Source organism: Musa acuminata, chromosome BXJ3-3 (assembly GCF_036884655.1).
Source record: "Musa acuminata AAA Group cultivar baxijiao chromosome BXJ3-3, Cavendish_Baxijiao_AAA, whole genome shotgun sequence".
Classification (NCBI taxonomy): Eukaryota; Viridiplantae; Streptophyta; class Magnoliopsida; order Zingiberales; family Musaceae; genus Musa; species Musa acuminata.
Genome location: NC_088351.1, coordinates 28,694,726 through 28,716,969, shown reverse-complemented (window position 1 = coordinate 28,716,969; position 22,244 = coordinate 28,694,726). Strand labels below are relative to the sequence as shown.

The 22,244-nt window shown below is 44.5% G+C and overlaps 5 protein-coding genes and 1 long non-coding RNA gene across 10 annotated transcripts; 4 read left to right on the top strand and 2 right to left on the bottom strand.

The window, feature by feature from the left end:
* The first annotated feature begins 1,616 nt into the window (after positions 1-1,616).
* Positions 1,617-2,060, top strand: LOC135632513 (extensin-like). The gene has a single exon (XM_065141124.1). It carries the CDS (start codon positions 1,617-1,619, stop codon positions 2,058-2,060), a length of 444 nt encoding a protein of 147 aa, XP_064997196.1.
* Positions 2,061-4,952: 2,892 nt separating this feature from the next.
* LOC135632322 (probable methyltransferase At1g29790) lies at positions 4,953-6,563 on the bottom strand. The gene has a single exon (XM_065140793.1). The coding sequence runs from the start codon at positions 6,447-6,449 to the stop codon at positions 5,124-5,126; it is 1,326 nt and encodes a 441-aa protein (XP_064996865.1). The 5' UTR covers positions 6,450-6,563; the 3' UTR covers positions 4,953-5,123.
* Positions 6,564-7,282: 719 nt separating this feature from the next.
* LOC135632979 (uncharacterized) lies at positions 7,283-13,004 on the top strand. 2 transcript variants are annotated; one of them, XM_065141941.1, is made up of 6 exons: positions 7,283-7,439; positions 8,022-8,615; positions 9,601-9,911; positions 9,993-10,049; positions 11,461-11,903; positions 12,362-13,004. In XM_065141941.1, exons 2-6 carry the CDS (start codon positions 8,056-8,058, stop codon positions 12,833-12,835), a joined length of 1,845 nt encoding a protein of 614 aa, XP_064998013.1. In that variant the 5' UTR covers positions 7,283-7,439; positions 8,022-8,055; the 3' UTR covers positions 12,836-13,004. The 2 variants fall into 2 exon arrangements, with proteins under 2 accessions (XP_064998013.1, XP_064998012.1); XM_065141940.1 differs by having other exon boundaries at positions 11,458-11,903.
* A 950-nt stretch (positions 13,005-13,954) lies between these two features.
* LOC135632981 (uncharacterized) lies at positions 13,955-15,296 on the bottom strand. Its single transcript, XR_010494866.1, has 2 exons — positions 14,941-15,296; positions 13,955-14,616 (listed from the first exon to the last, which is right to left on the bottom strand). It is a non-coding gene; the product is annotated as an uncharacterized LOC135632981 (long non-coding RNA).
* Positions 15,297-16,120: 824 nt separating this feature from the next.
* On the top strand, positions 16,121-18,853 carry LOC135632980 (ubiquitin-like-conjugating enzyme ATG10). Of its 4 annotated transcripts, none has more exons than XM_065141944.1 (7): positions 16,121-16,440; positions 16,852-17,084; positions 17,162-17,212; positions 17,291-17,350; positions 17,929-18,031; positions 18,109-18,206; positions 18,378-18,853. In XM_065141944.1, the coding sequence occupies exons 2-7, from the start codon at positions 16,923-16,925 to the stop codon at positions 18,567-18,569; spliced, it is 666 nt and encodes a 221-aa protein (XP_064998016.1). In that variant the 5' UTR covers positions 16,121-16,440; positions 16,852-16,922; the 3' UTR covers positions 18,570-18,853. The 4 variants fall into 4 exon arrangements, with proteins under 4 accessions (XP_064998016.1, XP_064998018.1, XP_064998015.1 ...); XM_065141946.1 differs by having other exon boundaries at positions 16,129-16,440; positions 16,900-17,084; positions 18,320-18,680; XM_065141943.1 differs by having other exon boundaries at positions 16,147-16,440; positions 16,900-17,084.
* A 1,003-nt stretch (positions 18,854-19,856) lies between these two features.
* LOC103978501 (uncharacterized) lies at positions 19,857-21,688 on the top strand. The gene is made up of 3 exons (XM_009394316.3): positions 19,857-20,043; positions 20,129-20,195; positions 21,141-21,688. Exons 1-3 carry the CDS (start codon positions 19,960-19,962, stop codon positions 21,404-21,406), a joined length of 417 nt encoding a protein of 138 aa, XP_009392591.1. The 5' UTR covers positions 19,857-19,959; the 3' UTR covers positions 21,407-21,688.
* The last annotated feature ends 556 nt before the right edge of the window (positions 21,689-22,244 follow it).

The following is a 22,244-nucleotide window of genomic DNA, read 5'->3' as shown; positions in this document are numbered from 1 at the left end:
ACTTCACGGATTTACCGAGCAGTACGTCAGAGGGCATGGTATACATCTCCTGAGCCATGTCGGGATGCAGCCCTCCTCGGATGAACGCGGCCACGGTCTCCCCGTCGGCCCACACCCGGGTCCCGCGGGTCAGTCCACCCCAGCGGGCTACCAGTCGGTCGGAAGGCTAGCCTTCTGTAAGCTCGCCCATCAGGCGTGCCTGATAGGAGTCGTTCGGCGGCCCCGCGGGCAGACGACACAAGTCCCGGATCGAAGGCTCCCTAGGCGCCTTCCCCGCCACTTCATTGCTCGGGCCGGCCTCGCCCCGACCTCGCCCTCGCCTATCGCGCGAGCCCGACTCCGCCGCCCCCACGCTCTCCTGAGCCCTTGGGGGAGTCGGTTTCTTCGAAGCAACGACCTTGGCCTTCTTTCGAGGACGGACGACCTCGAGCTCCACCGGCGCCTCTCTGGTGCCGACGCCCAGGCCGACCTGGCGCCGCGGAGATGCGGGACGCGGGACGCGTCCTCCACGCACCACAGCGAGGTTCACCATCTCTGCACAAGCATATCGACCCTGGTTAGTATCCCAAAGGAGAAAAATAAAACTGGAAGTCCCACCGCCACCTTCTCAAGGCATACCTCGAGGTACCGGGCTCAAGCCCGCCTCGACCAACCACGCCTCGGTCATCTTTCGGATGACTCTAGAGGACGGTAGGATCTCCTTCAATCTGCGAAGGGCTCGGAGCTCCCCCTCATCCAAGGCCGGGGCAGTATTATCGACTGCGCCCGCCGCCCACCGGAGCCCGAAGTTCCAACTCTCCGGATGACAAACATAGAAGAAGCGCTCCTTCCACCCCTTATTGCTGGAAGGAGCCCCGCTGACCCGGAAACCCGGTCGGGCGGACAAGTAATAGCCCCCCTACCCCCTGGACAGACGAAAACAGGAGAGGAAAAGAGACTGGCTCGGGGTGACCTTGGCATAGTAGCATTCTCCGAGGAACGCCACCAGATAGTGCCAAGAATTCGGCGCCATCTGAGAAGGAGAGATGCGCCACCATGCGACGCAGGAAGTTATGATGGGGTGGAACGAAAGGCGTAGCCCGGCCTCGAATGCATCCATGGTTAGGGCAAAGCCCTTAGGTATGGGATCATACGCTCGCTGCCCCGTCTTAGGGGCAATAAGCGTGAACTCCGCCGGGATACCGTAACGATCCCGAAGGAGGCCAAGCGATGACTCACTCACGGTGGAGTCGAGATCGTGCGGCCACATCAGCGATTCAAGGGCTTTGGTGGCCCTTTCCTCGGACGACGAGCGGGAGCTCGCCAACGCCACCTCCTCGCCGACGGCCCCAGAAAGAGGAGGCGAAGGAGAGAACGAAGGAGGGGAAGCCATCCTTACCGAGCTCTTGGGAGGTGGGGCGTGCTAGGCTAAATCACCCAAAGAGGGGGTCGAAGCGGATGCAGGTACCAAGAAGTGGAAGAGACCAACGGAGCGCTACTTGTAGTCGGTTTCCCTCCGAAACAGCGACATTTCCTCTCCTGAAGTGCGCTGCGAAGACGCAAACATCGCATCGCCATAACTACGACGGGCGCGGCGTTTAAATCACAGCACGGTGCAAAGTACGGGGTCCCTAATCATGTCAACCTCGAAAACCAACGACGCCCAGGAGGGGTGGCCCTTTGATCTTCCCCAGGGAAAAAGCAACCTGGCCGCCCGCACCCGCGCGAAGGTCAAACGGCCAAACGCTGATCAAGAACCAAAGTACTACCTCGGTCGTATTGCGCCCGAGGCCCCCACCTCGGCGCAGCCTACCTACACCAAGCACCTCGGCCGATCTCTGCCGAGACCCCCCTCGGCGCGGCCCGACCGCCTGCCGTGTTCCTCGACCGAGTGGTGCCCGAGGCCGCGTCCTCGCGTCCTGCCCGCCTGCGCGGTCACCCCGCCTGCGTCGTGCCCCTTGGCCCTCAGCCCCGCGCCATCCCAGGACCACACCTGCGCGGTCACCCCGCCCGCAGTGTGCTCCTCGGTCCCCATCGGTTCCTTTGCCCCCAAGGCCAATCCTACTCAGCCCCCCGACTAAATCACGTGCCTCGTCCTTGTACTGCTCTAGGAAGCCACGCCTCGGACTCCCCACACGCAAAGTCGACGCATGGCTCCTTTCAGGTGGGGCATATGATAGGGGTAAGAAAAATTGATTTGACGTAACACCCCGGATTTGACGTAATACACCCCCACGTCGGACACCCTGGGCGGCACACTGCCCTAGAACGAGCATTAACAACGACACGACACGCACCCACACCCACCGTACCCGAACAACCTCCTCGACTGACCCCTCAGGGCCGACCGAGGCAGGCGAAGGCGCTGACTGACACCCCCATGCCCTGCGGCGGCTCGGCCTCCCACGCAACGTCCATGACGACGACAGACGCCGTCAGAGGTACGACCCTGCCCCGACAGGATGGCACATCATGTAACATCAAACCCATTTATAAATACCCCCTGGCTCCCCACGGGCAAGGGGGGACTAAAAAAACACTCCTCTCCCCCATCACTAACTTGGTCGTCGGAGGGGTCGGGCCGAGCAACCGACCCGACCTGTGTGCAGGTACTCGATCGCTGCTGAATCCACTTGGCGCCGCAGAACTTTCCAGCCAGGTCCCCTGTGTCAGCCACCACAACACCCCGAGGGAAGTCACGTCTGATCCCAGTCATTCGGGGCCCGGAACCAACCGCGTCGACCCCGAGGTCACGGCTAAAAAAGTTACGAATCCGTAACAAATACTGTGATCATATATTTATTAATTTTGTCAATCAAATTTCATATAATTTTCTAGTGAACCAATTTAAATTCTAATTATCATAAAAACCTTAAACTTCGATGAGTAAAGAACATTTTGTTAGGATCAAGTTGGTACTAAGAGGGATAAATTAGTACTTTTAATAAAAAAATATTGATTCAAAAATTTGTTCGGTAAAGTTTGCACCCGAGAAGGCATTTAAACTTGAAAATGTTGGAAAGAAAAACATTAAAGAAATGGCACAGAAAGAAAGTACACCAGATTTATAGTGATTCGATCATCGTAACCTATATTCACTCTTTATTCCTCCTATGTTAAGGCCACCGACATCCACTAACTATCTTTCTTCAATCGGTGAAGACCAATCACCCTCTTACAACACATTCTCCTTTTTACGAGTTCAGGAGACAATCCTTACATGTCTCGTACCTTTCTTGAATGATCTCAAAACTAGAAAGGGAGGACAAGGACACTTAGCAATTTTACAACTCAAAATCTCAAGATTTTTGTTCATATTTTCGTTGCTTTTTTATACAGGAAAGAGTGGGGTATTTATAGGCTCCAATGGCTTCAAAAATGAAGCCAAAAAGTATATCATCTTGGGTTTTCGGGGTACTGGTGGTACCATCGCCTACAAACAGACATTGGGTAATACCATTACCTAGTCTGGGCAGTAGACCACCTAATAGAGCTTGAAGATTGGGCTCTAGTGGTACCATCACCTAATAAAGTGGTACCATTGCCTGGTATCATTAACTGTCAATGGTACTATCGCCTAGACCACCTGGGAGGCTAAGCCTCAAGTGGTTCTACAGGCCAGTTTGGATGGTACCACCACCTGACATGGCTCCAAGTGGTTGAATGGGCCATCCAACTAACCTAATTCAATCATGTTAAAGGTCTAGTTGGGTCATAATTGAGTTAGTATGATTTCTCCTAAAACTAACTCAAAATCAAAGTCATTACTACGTGATGAGGATAATAATTGCAATAAGACTCGCATGACATCAGCTGTCCCAAATAACGCCTCATAGCACCTGGTCAATGCAGATCGGAACGCCGACCGAGGCACATTAACGCCCTGCTCAAGCTCAATCCTTCACGCCATGCCAACACCAGTGTCAAACGCTACCAACCTGCCCCATACAAGCGGGCAGCTCAGGAAGCAGTAAGCTTCTCTATAAATACCCTCTCGTTCATCGGGGAGAGGGGGGAGAAAAAAATATCCCCTAACCACTATCATCTGACTTGATCGTCGGAGGGGTCGGACCGAGCACCCCGACCCGACCTTTGTGCAGGTGCGAAGCCGAAGGTCCCCGCCGAACATGAAGGTGAGGAGTTCCTGCCCGAAGGAAACAACGACCCTGTCCCGACCACCGCATCAGACCACCTCGACGGATTCGAAGGCCGTCTCGGAAAGATCCCACGTCATCCGGACCCGAACCGAGCCGCGTTGGCCCCGAGGCCATGACTCAAAGATTGTTTCCACCAACACTACGATAGTTACAACTAAAACAATTATTCTACATGCAATCTAGGTTGTCCTGCACATCAATGATTCAACCGAACTCTCATTGAACTTCCGGTAATCTTCTAATGAGCTTTCGGCGAACTCCTGATGAACCTTCGGTGAGCTTTCGACGAACTCCCGACAATCTTCCGATGAGCTTTCGAAGAACTCCCGGTGAACCTCCTGTGAGCTTTCAACGAACTTCCAAAGAACTTCCGACAAGCATTCGGTGAAACCCGGATAAACCTTCGACGAGTTTTTGACGAATTCCGAATGAACTTCCAACGAGCTTTCGGCGAACTCCCGGTGAACCTTTGGCGAGCTTTTGACGAACTCCCAACGAACTTCTAACGAGCTTTCGACGAACTCCTAGTGAACCTCCGGTGAGCTTTCGACGAACTCCCAACAAACTTCTGATGAGCTTTCGGCGAACTCCCGGTGAACTTCCAGCGAGCTTTCACTACATCATCTGATCCTTCGGTATATCCCCCGATTCATCTGACCCGATGCCCGATCATTGACTCTGGCTTAACTTTGATTCTTCTTTAATTATTTTATCTTTCTCGATCGTAGTTAGTCCAACATCACTTATCTCAACGCATAGATTAGATCATTAATTCACCAATTGATGTTATCATAAAAAATCATGAGATTCAACACATTTGACACCAATAAAATATATAAATTTATTGAAATAGCTATGAGTGTGGATTTTACAAAAAAAAGGAAAAAAAACAAAAAAATGTTTAGATAATCTTTTTCTTTGCTCTTCTGAATGTTAATCCTCTGCTCTTAAAATCACTTAGCCATAGGAACGCTAGCATTCTCCGCTTCAGGTCATGGGCTTCTCCAGCAGAGCAGACAGGTACCACTCGTCCTTGGCCATCCCCCGGTCGAGCTTCCTCCCGGCCGTCCACCGCAGCTTGTTGAACCCGACATGTCTCAGCATGGGCACGTACGTCGAGTTGAGCTGCGTGCCGGCGCAGAAGAAATGGTCCAGCCAGAACAGCCCCCCCGGCCTCAGCACCCGGTAGATGTCGTACAGCGCGAACTCCAGCACCGTGTCGGGGATCCAGTTGCTGAGGACGTGCATGGAGTGCACGATGTCGAGGGTGCCGTCGAAGAACGGCAGCCGGTGGGCGACGCTGACGTGCATCGGGACGAGGCCCCTGGAGGCGATGAAGCTGTTGAAGGGGCCGTCGAAGTTCATGCTGCTCGTGACGATGGTCACGTTGCGTTCCCTCATGCGGGCGGCGAAGGTGCCGGTGCCGCCGCCGATGTCGAGCCCGATCCGGATGGTCCCCGGGGGTTTCGTCCCCAGGACGGCGTCGATGCCGTAGGCGAGGCCGCCGTCGTCGTGCAGCCACCGCACCTTCTCGCGGCCTTTCAAGTCGAAGCAGTCCTTGCAATCGTAGGCCCTCTTCTCCTTCCTCCTGTTAACCAAGCAGGTGTAGTTCTTGCAGGTGTATGCGTCCCAGGTGATGCTGGTGTCCGGCGGGATCGTCCAAAGGCTGGCGGGGAACGGCACGGGCTCGACGTATCCTTTCGGAGACTTCGGGTGGCACCGCCGGCGGGGCAGAGGCTCGCACCCTTTGAGCATTAGTCTCTGCGCGAAAACTTCGTCCACGGGGCACTCCTTCCCGACCTCGTAGGACATGTACTCGACGAGCTCCTTCTGGAAATTGAAGCAAGCGGAGCCGAGCGCCGGGTACAGCTCGTCGGTGCCGAGGTTGGAAGTGAAGCCGAGGGGCATCTTGTGAGGCCCCATGGCGAGCTTGAGCTCCTCAGGGATCTCGTCCCGCGACCCACCCACGCCATCGGCTGCGGCCACCATGTCCTCTCGAGCGCGGCCGACCTCGGCCAGGAGGGTCTGCAGAAGGGAGCTCGTCATGGCGAGCCGCCGCTGGAGCTCGGCAGATTGAGTTCGGCTGTCGGAGAGGTCCCTCCGGGTGGCGTTGAGCTCGTGGAACAGGGCGGCGGAGTCCCACGAATGGACTCGGAGGCCGCAGCTCGACCATCGGGAATCCAATGAGGTGCAGGAGAAGAGGAGGACGGTAAGCAAGTTGGTCGATACAACGAGAAGCAGTATCTTCAGCTTCGAGCAGATCGAATTGTGCTTTAGGACTGCTCTTCTCTGGTACTCCTCGATGCTTGCCATAGAGGAGTCGACCAACTTCCGATCAATTCTTCCTTCTCTGATCAATCTTCAGATCAATGCGGAAGTCATCGATCTATATAGCAGACTAGTAGTTGATGTTTACCTAACGCACCATTGTTCTAATGGTATTTTTTGGCCAACGGCAAGTGTACACTTGATGGGCATTCATATCATCTATATATGCGGTCAGATACAAAACATACAGACCTGCCTTGCATCATATCATCTAATAAATTCCAAATGGTCAAAATAAGAGTCAGACTTGATTGCCAAAGTCAAACCCAGCCAAACAAGGACAAGTGGAATCGCATCTGTGAGCCTAACTCGCGCCTACCAGGAAGAAAGGATGAAGTCAAACCAAGCTACATGTGGTCGTCAATTAACTCGTGACGTAATTATTTATATTCTATTGATCAATAACGAGAAGTTGCCTTATTTAAATAGTAATATCTATCATAACTTAATTGATCCGACCTTTAAATAGAAGTTTTCTCATGATCAGATACGTGTATATTTTGAATAGATATGATGGAATATATTTCTTTAATTCACATTCCTTAAAGTAGAAAGGTAAGAACGAATTCTATCAGCATTGAATAAGAAAATTTTATTATTTAACAAAAATAATTAAAATTAATGCTCTGTCATCTCTGTTTCCGGCGCGAAGACGGCTTCACCAATTTTGGACCCGATTCGAATGTGGATCCAATAACGATGTCGCATACGATGAGCTATGGAAGAAGCGCTCGAATGAGGTCATCGATCACGGACCGGATCTTGTCGGATTAACCCGGTCAAACACGAACCCCGATTGAACCGAGCCATAAACCTATCGGATTTGTCGCATGGAAACGCCGGCCACGCCCACTTCGCCCTAAACCCTCGCGACTCTTCTCTCGCGCCGCCTAGCCTTCTCGTCTACGCCTCCGGCCGCCGACGCCTTCCGCTGCCCCGCTCCTTCTCCTCATCCTCTTCTACAGCTGGTCGAAGGTACTTTCATTTCTCCCCCCTCTCTCTCTTCTGCTGTCGTGGTTTTGATTTTGCTGATTACTTCTTCTTTGTTTCGCGTCCGTATGTCTTGATGTCCGATGGAATTGAGGACTAGAGGAATAACGAATCGCTAATTCCAATGGCCAATTATGAGTCCGTATCTTGAAGCCACAACCTTAATCCCTACTAGTTCTCCCAAATTACCGATTCCCGATCCATATAAATTATCGTCTTCTACGGCCTCGTCACTGTTGCTCTGTGATCCATGTAGCCGCAGGCAACGACGGGCCAACCGACGTATGGCCGTCTGGCACAAGCAGCTCTCCACAGGCCACCCCCAAACCTTTGGCTTGACCACCCTGCTCCTGATCCCCTGACCACTTGTTGTCCGAGAATATTGGCTCGTTTTCATGATTTGTCGTCACCACAGCAATTCATTCTTTTCCTGGTGATTACAACTTATGACAACAAAGTTTTGATTTTGGGTTTTAGGTAAAATTACCGTATTTTAGTCGTGAAACTTGCCTGCTTAGAGTGTGGCTTCCAGACTTGTTCGATTTCAAGTCGTTTTGATCTTTTCAGGTTTAGAAAGTTCAGGAATTGGGTTTTCTGTGCCATGGCTCCCGCTCAAGCCTTATCAGGAGTCAGCGACGAAGGAAAACCTGATGTTTCTGTGAAATATGAGAACAGGGAATCGGTGGATGCAAAAGATGTATCCGGAATCTTGTGTGTGAACAAAGGCGAAGACAGTTTGTTATGTGTCGGTACCTCGAGTGCGCCTACAAAGGCTGATTTTAACTCGCATGAGGGAAAACTGGATGTAGTCGTGAAATCTGAGAAGAGGGATTTGGTAGATGCCAAAGACGTGTCAGGATTGATGTGTTCAAACAATCGAGAAGACAGTGTGTTCCATGTTGGGTCCTCGACTGCCCTGACAAAGGTCAATGAGGTCATGAATGAGGAAATTGACATCATAGATTGTACTGCCAGCACCGTTGTCAAGACAGTGAAAGATGAAGACCAGGATGCCACTGAGTATTCGAGCTCGTTTGGGGACACTTTCTCTGGGTCAGACAGTGAGTTGAAGCAGGATCATGGGGATATGGAAATAGAATCCCCCTTTTTCCCTTCAAATGAGGACCCTGCTGCTATTGATGGATTTAACAGGGTTTTTAAGTAAGTTCTTATTTATGGATGTGGTAATTTTATTTTTTTCTTATAGTTAGCACTACTGGATCTGCAATTTACTTTTACTAGATTGTTTGACCAAATAATATTTAGGTCAAAGAATGAAGACAATTATTAATGATATAGCTGTATAGCTAATACATGAAAATAAGTAGTTTATGACTTAGCAGTGTATAAGGTGCTTGTGTAGTTATTATAATGATCTTGAGCTTTTCATTGTGATGCTCGATTTGCACAAACATGTAGAGAATGGTATGAACTACTTTATGTAGTAGCCTATGACTATGTTGTTGAAACTCTAATAAGAAACTTTTATGTAAATGAAAAGGAATAATAGTCAAATAATTACTTTATCTTCAAAGCTGTAATATGATATTTTCATGTAAATGCAAGGCTAGCCCAAAACAGAAAACTATTTTCATGTTAATTTTTTTTGTTTAATTTTATTATTTGTGCGACCAATTTAGAGAGAATATGCATTATAAAATTGAAATATACAAGCTGATGACTAGAAGTGAAAGTAAGATTTAACAGATATGGAGCTATAATTGAGTGGAGAATCTGAAGAGGCTTCTTTCCTTCATGTGAGATGGGGACCCAGAGAAAGTTTAGGATAAACATTTGGTTTCATTTTTTTCAAAAAATAAGATACTTGAATCCTTCAGTGATGAATTCTCTTCAAGTGGTCGAAGAAATTTCTATCGGGATGTACTTTTCCCCTCCGATCTTAACGGTAGTATCTTGTCTGCTTTCTTATTTTGATTGGTTATTGTGATCTAAGGTTGAAAATTTTTTTATGGGCTTTTTTTTTGGGGAAGAAAGTTATCTGACAAATCATATTTCATGATGATGGGTTGAGCAACAAATTTGTTTTATACTTGGTTATCTCCGATAGTTGTATGTCTTATAATGCTATTTGATTTATGGATAATATTGATATCTTATGCTTCATAGAATTTACCACAACTTTCAGGAAGAAGAAAGTGAGTGCTCACTGGAGAAAATTTATCAGCCCTCTCATGTGGAGGTGCCAATGGTTAGAATTGCGCATGAAAGAATTGCTCTCACAAGCTTCAAAGTATGACAAGGAGCTTGCTGCATACAAGCATGAAAAGGAACTACAGTCAAAGATGATCGAGTTAGATAGTTCTGTCTCTAGAGCAGTGCCGTTGACATCTCAAACCCATTGGAGAGGAGCCATGAAAAGGAGGAAGAGAAAAAGAAATGAAGACAAAGTTGACCTGTCATCATATATGTCAAATCATGTTGTGTTCTCTTATTATGGTAGCTATGAGTTTCATGTCATTAATTTCTCTATTCCATGTGAATAAAATATATTTAGTAACTTTTGTTACTCTTGTGCAGAAAATAAAAGAACAGATACAGATGGCCACTCAGTTGATGATGATTGTGGTGATTTAGGTATGATTTTTATGTGCTAATGTTCATAAAATCTGCTGATTATAAATGAAATGAAAAGAACTATGGTGTAGTAAATTGTTTTTGCTGCATTTATTTAGTATTTTAATTTTTAAGTATATATTTTATTATCAATAGCTTGTGTGACATTTGACATACTTTTACTTGTCTTTGTACTTCTATAAGCAAACACATCAGGACATGAAATAAAGATGTTTGACATCATTTTGCTTACTGTTTTTCAAATATTTACAAGATTTCAATTTTTTTCAAAAGTAGAGAATTTCAACCATCAAATTTTTAAATACAGGATTGTGCTGTTACCATCTAATGGTGTATCCGATTGGAGAAGGGTAATAGGCTTCACTGTTAAAGCTTAAAGCTCCTTTTATTTTTCTTTTCTATGTGGAAGTTGGACTATTAGTTCTTCCTGTTAAATATTTCTCGCAATCCCTTGCTTGCCAAGCTGCGAAGAAATCTAATTGACAATTTTGCTTACTCTATTTACGTAACATGTTCTTATCATAAACTAAGAAAACTGATAAGAGGATGGACACCCTTTTATTTGATCCCAAATAGATATTATGGCTTGTCTGGTGTTGTTATAGGACTGATATGGATCCCCAATGGCTTGTTTGTTGTTGTTATAGGATTGATACATTCTACTGTTGTGCTTGATACCTAATAATGGTATTAAATGATTCAAATATTATTTGTGCTTACTAAATATGTCATTTTTGATATATGCACTTATTTGGTTGTAGACTAAGCAAATTCTAAGATAATGAATTTGTGTGAAAGTCTGGATTGGTGATATCTGCAGCCTGATTCATTCAGATGCCAGCTAATCTTACATTGAGGCCCAGATGAGTGATGCAGGATAAGTTGATTTGCATTCAATTCAATCAGTCAAATTCTCTCCCCGTACATTTTTTGTATAGAATCGAATGATTGAAATGACATACCCTCAGTGTGATTTCGGATGAATGTTACATGAAAAAAAAAAAAAACTTAACATCTTTTGAGTTTGACAAGTGTTTATATGTGACACATTTTTTATAGAGCACTTATCGTGCCTAATTAGTGAAAATATAGTAAGGGAAATAATATTTGAGCGATGCACTTCTACGTACAGTCTGCACTTCTTTACTTGAACATTGTTCAGAAATTAAAACTTTATCTCTAATTATGAAATGTGATGCACTTCTAGGTACATTCTGCACTTATTGACTTGAACGTAGTTCAGAATTCAAAGCTTGAGCTCTAATTATGGAATTCAAATTGTATTTGTTCTCTAATTAAATTATCTCTGCAGTTTTTTTCTTCTCTTGTGGTTTTTTATTTACATCGAATAGCACAACCCTTATTTAACATTAGCAAATTTTGATGCTTAATTTGTTATTGACTACAGCAGAGGATAACATTAGGGGCAATGATGATAATGACTGGTTGCTTGGCTTGAAAGGCTGTGATAGTTCTCTTGAACAGATTCTTTTGAACATTGAAGCTGTCCAATCTAGAGTTACAAAGTTGAAGACTCTTCTCAACAATTGCATCTGCAGAAATGCCAGAGAGATTTCTTCTGGCAATTTGTTTCTGGGAGATGTTCCTGCCGGCTATGCTCAAAATGTTAGTGATTCACCTAGAAATAACACAGATTCAATGCCAGCTGGATTGCTGGGTAGTCCACCCCATCGTGTATCTGAGTATGAGATGGAGGATATGGTTATGCCTGAAAGTGCAGCTTCAAGCTATGGGGATGCTGCTGATCTTGATATTATTGAAAGCACGGTTGGTGGTCTGTTGTCTGCTGATGCATCCCTGGATCAGGATCGTATCAGAGACCTATGCAGAGATGTAAGACCTTGCTTAGCTGATTTTTTTTATGTAAAAATTTTATTTCTTAGTGTGTCTTATGTATGGCAGTAAATTTCTGAAAAGCTTCTTAATCAAATTCTTATTTGTTATATGACCATCTATCTCTAGATCTAATTTGTTTCTGTCAACCTTACCAATGTGACTGATGAAACTTCGGGAGCATATACTTATCATGACTGTAAAGTGCAGTAGTGCTTCAAGTCATGTTACTGTATGTTGGTATTATGAGCCAGTAATCAGAACTAAGAGGTTAGTTTTGGTTCTGGAGAACAGATTGAATTTCCCGGCTTCTTCATTATGTGCTCAATTGAAGTATGTGGTTAAATTAAAAGAATAGTGCTTTGATCATACAGTAGTCCTACTGCCAAGTATATTATCAAGGAAATAAATTTTTTATTCTCTTAATTTATTGTACTATCATCTCGCTTGTGTTGCAGAGTGCAGATGACATTTTGATAGATAACCAAGTAGCTGAAAATGATTATCAGAACTTTAAGAAAGTCAGCCATGCAACAGAGGAACTTCAAGAGATGATAAAGACGCAAGCTGAGACCCATTCTGGAGATGAGAGCACGGCCCCTAAGGACTCAATGCCAGAACCAGGTCCAGCAACAGAAAATGTTGATATGCCACAGCAGCCGGTTCTGAAACCCTGCTACACAGGAAAAAAGAGAGGACGAAAGCCCAAGAAGAAGCGACGGGGAGGTTCAGTTGCTGGTTCTGGTCCTCCGAGGAGCGAGAAGCTTCATGTTTCCGGTCCTTCGAAGAGCGAGAAGCTTCATGGTTCTGGTCCTTCAAAGAGCGAGAGGCCTCAAGGCTCTGGTCCTTCCAGGAGTGAGAGGCTTCAAATCACTGTTCCATTGAGGAGTGAGAGGCTTAAGAAACGAAGATTGTCCAGCAAAAATACTTGAGTTTGTATTGGAGTGTCGATCGTATCATCGAGGGGATTTTTTTTTTGTTCTAGTGCCTGGTTTGATTTCTCTTGTCCCAGTATGTCCTGGTACACTTATCAGGTTAAATTTGTATATTGTCGGACAACTGAACCACTCCTGATATAGAATGTATCTGGTAGTTTTCGCCGTCCAAAGTGTTAGATGCTGTTTCATTCAACGACAGTTGTCTAAAAGATGCTGCTCGGAAACAGTGACGACCATCTTTTGGCCAATTTTTGGGACCATTTTGGTGATTGATGCTTGTTGATTGATGTTATGTATGGGTGCTTGTAATGAGACACGTGCACCATTTTTAGATCAACACATCTCCTTTATCATTTAGACCTGTTGGATATTAACTCTTTGATTGCCCTCCCGATAAAGAATATTTATGCTTCAGGCAAAACAGTGAACACAATGATTGAGGTCTGAGACACACTGTATCTATATATATATTGCTTACGAGGATAATGCTGCATACATAAATCATTTCTACAACTCTATTTAACATCTCCTTTATTTTAATCGTTAGCAGGAGAAGGCTCACATTCTGCCACAATAATCACAAGAAACCTGACTTCCAACTGCTACGATCCTTGGATCCTCATCCTTGGCTAGTTCTCCTCTTCACGAAGTTAGGGGGGAGCGGGGGAAGAGACGAGAGTCGTCCAAAGTGGATGTACTGGAAAAAGGATAAAGAACAAAGATGCAGTGATGATGGCTGCTTGTGAAGACTCGCCTTCTGTCCCTGTCAAACAGGAATGGTGGTGCTCGATGACGATGATACAAGCATGACAGGATGTTCCTCCGGACAGATAATTTGCCTGGATTCATGGATCATGCAAAGTCCTCTCTATATCGACCGAGCTGGTAAGTTCCTCCACCACCCTGGTGCAGCAACTGCGGAATAAAGGTTGTCAGACCCGGACGCGAAACGATCCCAGGGGAGAGTGAACATACTCTGATTGCTACACTCTGAACCATGCGAAACAGGTGGAAATCTCTATAATAAATGGAAGCAAGAGATGGTCTTGCAAGGACTTGTACCCAACCAAACCTCAACAGTGGAAGTCGGTATTAGAAGTTAGCATGAACGCAGGACAAGAAATAGTAAGTTAATTGCACCTTCGAACATGAACACATGTCTGCAATATCCAATGTAGCCTAGCGTTGAAGCTAACCACACAAAAGGCTTCATTATCTTATATATCTTGTGCTAATTCACAGCTTGCTTATTTACAGATAAGGGGAGGCCATGTTGCTGATGTCCGAGGGCATAAAAGCAAGGATCATGAGTAAGACTAGTATGGCTACGGGAAGCAACAATAGCATGGAAGGTGGAGGGGGCAGCGGAGGCAGGACGAGAGGAAGTATCAACAGCGACATGGTGAGGCAGATGAGGATGAGGAATGACTCCACGCTGAAATAGTTCGAAGAAGTGGCTCCATAGTTTGTCTCTTGCGGCGGTCTCGCACCGCTCACTATTCTGTTCCTCCTCCTTGTGCCTTCGATCGAACCATCTCCGACAGCTTTCATATCAATCTGTTTGTTGCTTTCGAGTTCCTTGTCTGAGAGCTCGACGCTTCGATATACGGCCTATCAAACGACTGATCTACGATTTCTTAGACGCTTTCATCGGCATAGCTTTCAGATCACAAACTGTTGAATCTGTCTGGGTTGATGGACTCTGCCAAGTTGGTTTTTGCTGATGCTGATGCTCAAACCAGTAAGCCCGGTGGCAGACTCAGATGTTTGGCTTCCTGAGACAGCAACAAACATGACATCAACTCCTTTTAGAGAACTGGATCAGACTTTGCAATGGAAACTCTGGAACTATGATCTCGATCCAGCAGAAAGTCATAATGGTATCTCCAGGAACCCTTGTTCACAGAAAATAACAACAGCGAGAGCTATCTTCTCTCAAAGACATGTTGGAAACCAAGATATCTTTTACATGTTTTAACATCAAAAGCTATCCTAATCTTTCTGCTTTCTGCAGCAGGGTGTGAGGAGAACAGACATCATATTAGAAGAATGATCGAACTGACAAAGCACTCTCATCTCAACTACTCAGAAATAATTACCTCTCCAGCTTGTGTCTGGCATCTCTTAGGAACAACTGCATGAGGTACTGTCCTGCTCGAATGGTCCTTCACTTTAAAATCCATCAGGAAGAGAGGAAGAAGAATCAACTATCAGTGCATGGTTTCTCTCTTGCTCTTGTGCTGCAGACAAGCCAAGGAGTAACAGGAGAAGGTTGGTCATGCCAGGAAAGGTCTGATGAGATGTACGCTTCCAAGGAGAAGGCAGTTTCTGTGATGCTGAGATGGACTGACGCTGCTCATGTCGCTATGCGTGATTCATATTTTTCTGTGGAAGATGAGGGAAGAAGGAAGAAGCGTGAGACTTTTGGGGTGGATACACTGCATTCCATGTTGAAGTTTCAACTGGTACTCACCCCATGCATGAGTGGTGGGGGATGCTGATGCTATTGTGAGGCATATTTCTGCTCTTTTGGGAGGACAGATGTTAAGGTTCCTCTCCCCTGGCCACCTTTCATTTTCCTCTGATCCCATTGTCTCTTTCTTGATCCCTTCACTCGTCCAAAGAAGTGATCTCCATGCCCTTGTTCTTGGGCCTCTCTGACATGGCCCCACACAGCGTCCTAAAGTCTTCTCTTTACTTCAGTACCAAAGATGAAGAATCTCTCTCTCTCTCTCTCTCTCTCTCTCTCTCTCTCTCTCGAATGAAATGAAGGATAATGTAAAGGTTATCCCTTCTTTTGTTCTTCATATGCTTTGAATGGTTTGAAGAGATGAAGTCCTGCTGGAAAGTAGAAGCTAGAATTTTCTCTCCATCAAATTTTTGTTGTTTATTTAGATTCTTTCCCTCTCTTTTCTTCAACCTTATTAACAAAAAGGCTATCTCTTCTATAATTCTTCTCCTAAATACATCTTGAAACTCAAGAGAAAACAAGCTCTGTTTTCATGCATACTTTCCATCAACTTTCTACTATTTCATCGAGGCTCTTCTTTATTTGTTCCCAAATAAGCCATTTCAAGATGGAACAAAGAATCCCCCTTTTCTTTTTCTCCTAATTGTTCTTTACTTGTACCATTTAATGTTTCATCTATTTTCTGCACTTTTCACAAAGCTTCTTTCTTCTATGCTTATTCTTTCAGCTCTACTCAAAACAAAAACAGCTCTGTACAGCGGCAAGCAGTAAGCAGTGAAGGTGGGACTATATCCTTATCATGTCGAACCGGACCGGACCGGACCGGACCGATCCAGTTGCGCTAAATCCGAACCATGCTCAGCCGGTCTAAACTCACACCGTCGAAGCGAACCGGTCTATTCTTATCCCTCCGTTCCAACTTAGACTTCGAAGGGTATTTAAGACTTTTACTCGAGCATCCGATAAAGACGAACGCAGAAAGGATCGTCTCGGAGCCGTGCCCTAATCCATCCCTTCGCGGCCGGCCTCTCTCTGTCTCTCGCGGCTTGACGCCATTGCCGCCGCGCTCACGCCACGGCTGCCGCGCGCTCTCGACTCTAAGGAAAGCCGCGGGTTTTGAATCTGAATGGTATGAGCCCTTGCCATTGACGTATCGATTCATCTCGTAGTTTGCAAGATCTGTTGTGCTTTAGTTGGCAAAGCTTCTTCGATCACCCTTCACGTGCTTAACGTCTGGAACCTGATGGGAATGCGTATCGAGCATGATTGCATACTAGAGTATGAATCTCTTTTGAGCTGTACCTTCTCCGATTGAGTTCTGTAGTGTTTTGCTTCCGACGTTGCAGAAGACGAGCTTCCTGGTTTGTACTGGATCTCATCTCTGCCAGCGTCAAAAGGAATTTTTTGTAGCTTTCTTTTGTACCAAGTATATGAAGCTGTTGGTGGATGCCTTAATTTCTCTTTCTCTCTTTACTCTTAATTCTCGTCGCTGTTTGTTGAATTAAGCTGTTAATAACAGTGTATTATTAATGTGGCACAGGTCGTTTCTGAATTTGTGCATCGCGATCTTGTGTTGTCTTTCATATAGGACTTGTTGATTTGCTGCCCGATATGCAATCAGAGACGAGTGCGCGCCAGTGGGACGGAACTCTTTCGCCAAATGACTTCAATTCTTCTGTAGCTGCTTTTTGTGAGAGGTGGAAAGAGGTCAATGATTCTCTTCCCCAATGGTTGTGGGAACCTTTTCCGGTGGTCGGTGATTCGTCGTGCAATGTGGGTGTTTCTGCTTGTTATGGCCGACCGATCCAGTCTATAAATTTGACGTATATCTTTTCTCTGGTCATGCTTAGGCAGCAGGATACTTAACAATGGAGAACGTGTATCATCAGAACGCAAGTGAGGTCGGTGTGGTTGCAAACTTATTTTTCGTAGATTGTGAGAAAAATTAGGCAGCTATTAGTTTTTGTTGTGTTTTTCAGGAAGTTAGTCATGAGGAGAGCATATTAGGAGACGAAGACCTATCTGACGATGCCACCTTGGTAAACTTCATCCGATACAATTTTACTATCTACGATTTTTGACAATCTGCAAATTAGATGCATAAGTTACGTGCCATCATGCGTCAAAAGTTATTATTCTAGAAAGGTACCGACATGTGCCATGTCGATTGGCGTAGAATATATGGTTAGAACAGTTACTCTGTCGCATGGCATAGGGGTGTGCCAACTGGGATTGTGCATGCCAAAGAGGTGTCTGATACGAATCTGTGCCACGATGTTTGCAAATCCTTGCATGTTACACCTCTTACTTATTTCCTCATTGATTCTTATGAAACTCATTTTTAACTTGTAATATGCAATCCTTAATGAGTTAGCACTTTTATTCACTTCCATTATATTTTTAACTAGTAATTCTGTTCTCACTCCGACATTTTGTCTGATTTAGAAGGCTCTTGGTTTGTTCGTATCCAAATATTATGAAACTATATAGAATCAGGCATTTATTTACTAGTGCAGCTTTCTTGGCATGCTTTTTTTTTTTTTTTCCCTTTGTGTGTATGATATTCTTTTCCTTTTTTGGTGATTTCTTAATGATAAAACTGGCTATGTTTTTTTAGGTTCAGAGCTGCGGCAAAGATGACATTCATGTCTATGATTACCACATAGTTTACAGCTTCAATTTCAGGGTTCCCGTTCTTTATTTCCGTGGATATCGATTGGGTATGCATTTTTCAGGTTATGTTTGTGCATGACCTTGTTTGCATCTTTTTATAAAAGTGGGAGCTAACTTGATGTAGATGGCTGCCCTCTGAAATTGGAAGACATCGAGAAAGATCTTCCTGCATACTCTCTCAAAGGACTTAGGGAATCAAAATGGACATTCATGACACAGGAGGTCCTCACTTTCAGTGTCTTGCTTCTAGTTTATACTCTCTTAATATATTGATTTTATTGAGAATGCAATGCTTCAACTGGTGCAAAGACAACTTTTTTGTTCTTTTGTTGCAGTACGTGGTGATTATTGACCTTCATATGCTGAAATGGGCTGAATTCTCGAGACTTGCAGGATCATCCTTACCTACGTCGACCATGGTATACTTTACATCCTTGTGGAACTAGTGACTGGCTGAAGGTTTTGATCGGAAGCAATGCGGCATACAACCAGCCTCGGCCCCTTCACTATTTATCTGCTTGGTTATCGGTGGTCGGTCAGGCCGTTGGATTGAGAATCCCTCTTGGACTATACAAGTCACAGTGAAGGGTGTACCCAATACACGAGGCTACTCGTATTCGATCAGGGTGTACCCAATGCACGAGGCTATATAAGTCGGTCGGTCAGGATGATTTCTCATTCGATGCTTCAGCTTAATCTTGATCTCATTTTAAGTGCGTGAAAGTGATTGGAACTGATATTGTGTGATTAAGCAGATATCAGTTATCTCGTATTATCCCAACTCTATTGATCGATGAACTTGTAATTATTGTCTTATTTATAAAATAAAGAAAAAGCAGAATAATATGGCTTGGATTGGACCCACCAAATTTTCTTGTTTACAAAAACTAATCGATTGTATTTAGATCCAATGCTTGAATTATAAGTCTTATTTCTTAAATGTTCTATTATTGCCATTGTGTATAAAATAAAATTATGCTCTATGATTTATCGTCTTAATGTCATCAGCCTAATTAGTTCGAATGATAACTATAGTATGCATTGTTGCAATATATTGAATGTCTTCTTAAAATTTTGTATTATTTCTAATTCAACGTTAGGGAGATTGTGACTTAGATATCGGAGGGCTTATGATGGAAAATATTGTTATTTTTTTACGTAAATCTGGATCTAATTTCCCACGTCAGCATCAATCAATCAGCGATGATACGGTTGTGCGATTTTTTCAGCAACTTGCAAGCTTCTGTCGCATACGCAGCCAAAAAAGCTCCGACCCTCGTGCCTTCGCGTTCGCCACGCTCTCGCCGTCCTCGAATCTCGTGCATCACGTGATCACATCGACGACGTGCTCGTCGTCAGACGTCGATTGATCTTGACCGCTCGCGCATCTCTCCCACGATGCGCCCGTTTGATTTCAGGGCACAATTCTCAACGCAGCAGCGACAGTCGGATTGGCTGCAACTCTCTAAACTGCGTATGGCATAGCCACGCAACCATTGACACGTACCAGTTGCAAATCCAACCTTTCAAATTCTGCAAATAGCAAATTTGCTCTCACAACTTTATTTTGTATTCGATTAACTTATAAAGGGATGATTAATTACGATGATAAGATTTTAAATTTAAGATTTGGCAATGATATCATATATATATATATATATATATATATATATATATATATCATTTTAGGTGAATCAAATCCATCAATGCCTCTCACACACACACACACATATATATATATATATATATATATATATCATTTTAGGTGAATCAAATCCATCAATGCCTCTCACATGTGAAGTATAAAATTGTAGCTTGGGTTTTACAACTTTAGTTGCATGTGATCCATCACCCCAGTCTACAATAACACCTCTCTTGTCTTCATATTTCTCTGCATCTGCCACCTCTACACGCCAAACAAAGAGGAGGAGGTGAGCTCTCTTCGTTTCTTCTTCCTGACTTCCCCAAGTCCACCATGCAGGCCTTGAAGAAGTACTCTCCCTCTGAGATCTCACTCCACGCCTCCAAGAAAGACTGCTGGGTGTCCATCCATGGCAAGGTCCCAACACTCTTCCCGAGGCTTCCATCTGTTTGGCTTTCTTAGCTTGATGTATGTTTTCATGGTTTGGTGTACTGTAATCTAGGTTTATGATGTGACCACCTTCTTGGAGGATCATCCGGGAGGGGAGGATGTGATCCTCCATGCATCAGGTGCGCTTGTACTGATCCATCTCCGTTCTTGTTTTTTTTACATGTCGTGTATGTTCCTTTTGTTCCAGCTTTGTAACATCAAATTCAGCAGATTTTATAGACTTTTACCTGATTTCTGGCACTGCTATGTGGTGTTGTTGCATTGCATCATATTATTCGATAGGAAAAATTAGCCACTATCGAAAGACCCGATTCCCCCTGGTATGAAGAGGATGAAACGATTGGGAGTAGAACAAGAAGATGTGGAAGAAGAAAAAGGAGCAACGACTTGAACTGGTCACCCTAAATCAAGGTGATGAAGAAGAGGAACTTGAGCTTGACGAAGAAGAACAACTAGAACTGGTTATCGTAAATGAAGATGGATAAAAAGGACTACGAGTTTGGTCAGACTAAATAGAGTAGAATTGTTTGGTCCAATGGATTTTATAAAGTGAAATTTGGAATTGAAGTAGACCCCGGAAAACAAAATTTTCTGAATAGGTCAGACTAAATAGAGAGTTGTGTCCAAATGCATTTTATAAAGTGAAATTTGGAATTTAAGTAGAAACTTTTCTGAATCTTCCTGTTGTATTTTTAGATTCTCTCGTACGGATCTTGATAAGTCACTTAATCGACTGTCATTGGTGCGATCCCGTAGACTCGCGAGGAATTACCCGTTTCGCATAGCTCGTGAGCCCCTAAAAGCACCTACGTGGGTAAAGGTGACCCGATAGACTTATGAGTCCTTGGTTTCCTTACTTCTAAAAAAAGAAATATTTTAGTAATTATATACTATTTGAGCCATATGTATGCTGATTGCTCAAATTAATTTGTTGATCAGTTAAATCATGCGAAGCAACGATATCTAAAAGATATGCATGTGAATTTCCTTTTTGTGGCATCCGTAAATCACTGATTATTTAATGTTTTTGTGGTGTGATTGGTTGGAATTGATCTGATCTGAAGCCGGTGGCGATGCTACCCAAGCATTCGATGATGTGGGTCACAGCTCCACTGCCATTATCATGATGGAAGGCTATGTGATCGGCACCGTCGAGGGTCATGTTGCCGTCGACGAGCCTAGCAAACCAGTCAGCGGACTACAGCGATTGCAGCGGAAGCAGCCACCCCCTTCCTACAACTTCTCGGACTTCCTCCTGCCTCTGCTGGTCCTCGGCTCTGCCTTTGCAGCTTGGTATTACCTCAACTTCTATTCCGTGCCCAAGGCTTAAATGACCATATGATGGCTAGATGTAGCTTCCTATGTTGTCGAGAAGAATTAGAGGCATGTGGAATGAAACATGTTGATGACGATGATACATCTTTATCGTTGTAAGAATGAGGGAGAGGACTGCTTTAGTTTCTATTGCTTCACAAACTTCCAAATGCAATCAGTGCTGAATTGTTATTCTAGACAAGCTTATCGATATCGTTCTCCTTTACTGTTCCGATCACCATGAACAAATTCAACTTGTACTCCATATAAAAACCTATTCACAGACTTGACTGTTTCATTTTGTTGGATGTTCAGCCTGTCGAGTTTTTTAGCTGAATGCACCAACCATTTTTGCTTGTTACAACATCATCATGAAGCCTGCTTATATGATCCTAGTCTCGAGCTTTGTCGCATAATTTACTCTTGTTGGAGGCCAAAGTTGCCTTTTGGTGGTGGAACCCGAAAGATCTTTCTTGATGTGCCTCTTCAAGCATGTATCGGTATTGTGGTTTAGCCTGAAAGAATGCCATAATTATTAGAAAGTTTTTCTTTCCCTAATTAAAGTGCTGATAGATTTCCTTTGATCCAGCAAGAAAGTTTTGTGAGAGCTTGGTTGCAACGTATAGACTGGGTTGCCTTACGTGACATGAGGCATGAGGCTTCCAACAAGCTTCACCATTCCGATATACTTGAGCAGACTCTAGCACAAGCATTGGTCGCAACCAAATGTTTGTAGTTTCGGTTGTCGAATCTAGCACAAGTATCGGTCACAACCAAAGGTTTGCAGTTTCGGTTGTCGAATTCGTATCAGCTCATGATCAGACCATGAAGTGAAAGAAAGAAGAGGAGGCGAG

Excerpts from the sequence above, each read along its gene's own strand:
- LOC135632513 (XM_065141124.1), top strand. The coding sequence starts at position 1,617 with ATGTCAACCTCGAAAACCAACGACGCCCAGGAGGGGTGGCCCTTTGAT.
- LOC135632322 (XM_065140793.1), bottom strand. The coding sequence starts at position 6,449 with ATGGCAAGCATCGAGGAGTACCAGAGAAGAGCAGTCCTAAAGCACAAT.
- LOC135632979 (XM_065141940.1), top strand. The coding sequence starts at position 8,056 with ATGGCTCCCGCTCAAGCCTTATCAGGAGTCAGCGACGAAGGAAAACCT. Across the intron at positions 8,616-9,600 it reads GGATTTAACAGGGTTTTTAA|GAAGAAGAAAGTGAGTGCTC; the intron begins GTAAGTTCTTAT and ends CACAACTTTCAG. Across the intron at positions 11,904-12,361 it reads TCAGAGACCTATGCAGAGAT|AGTGCAGATGACATTTTGAT; the intron begins GTAAGACCTTGC and ends CTTGTGTTGCAG.
- LOC135632980 (XM_065141944.1), top strand. The coding sequence starts at position 16,923 with ATGCAATCAGAGACGAGTGCGCGCCAGTGGGACGGAACTCTTTCGCCA. Across the intron at positions 17,213-17,290 it reads ATCATCAGAACGCAAGTGAG|GAAGTTAGTCATGAGGAGAG; the intron begins GTCGGTGTGGTT and ends TGTGTTTTTCAG. Across the intron at positions 18,207-18,377 it reads GGACATTCATGACACAGGAG|GATCATCCTTACCTACGTCG; the intron begins GTCCTCACTTTC and ends CGAGACTTGCAG.
- LOC103978501 (XM_009394316.3), top strand. The coding sequence starts at position 19,960 with ATGCAGGCCTTGAAGAAGTACTCTCCCTCTGAGATCTCACTCCACGCC. Across the intron at positions 20,044-20,128 it reads GGGTGTCCATCCATGGCAAG|GTTTATGATGTGACCACCTT; the intron begins GTCCCAACACTC and ends ACTGTAATCTAG. Across the intron at positions 20,196-21,140 it reads TGTGATCCTCCATGCATCAG|CCGGTGGCGATGCTACCCAA; the intron begins GTGCGCTTGTAC and ends TCTGATCTGAAG.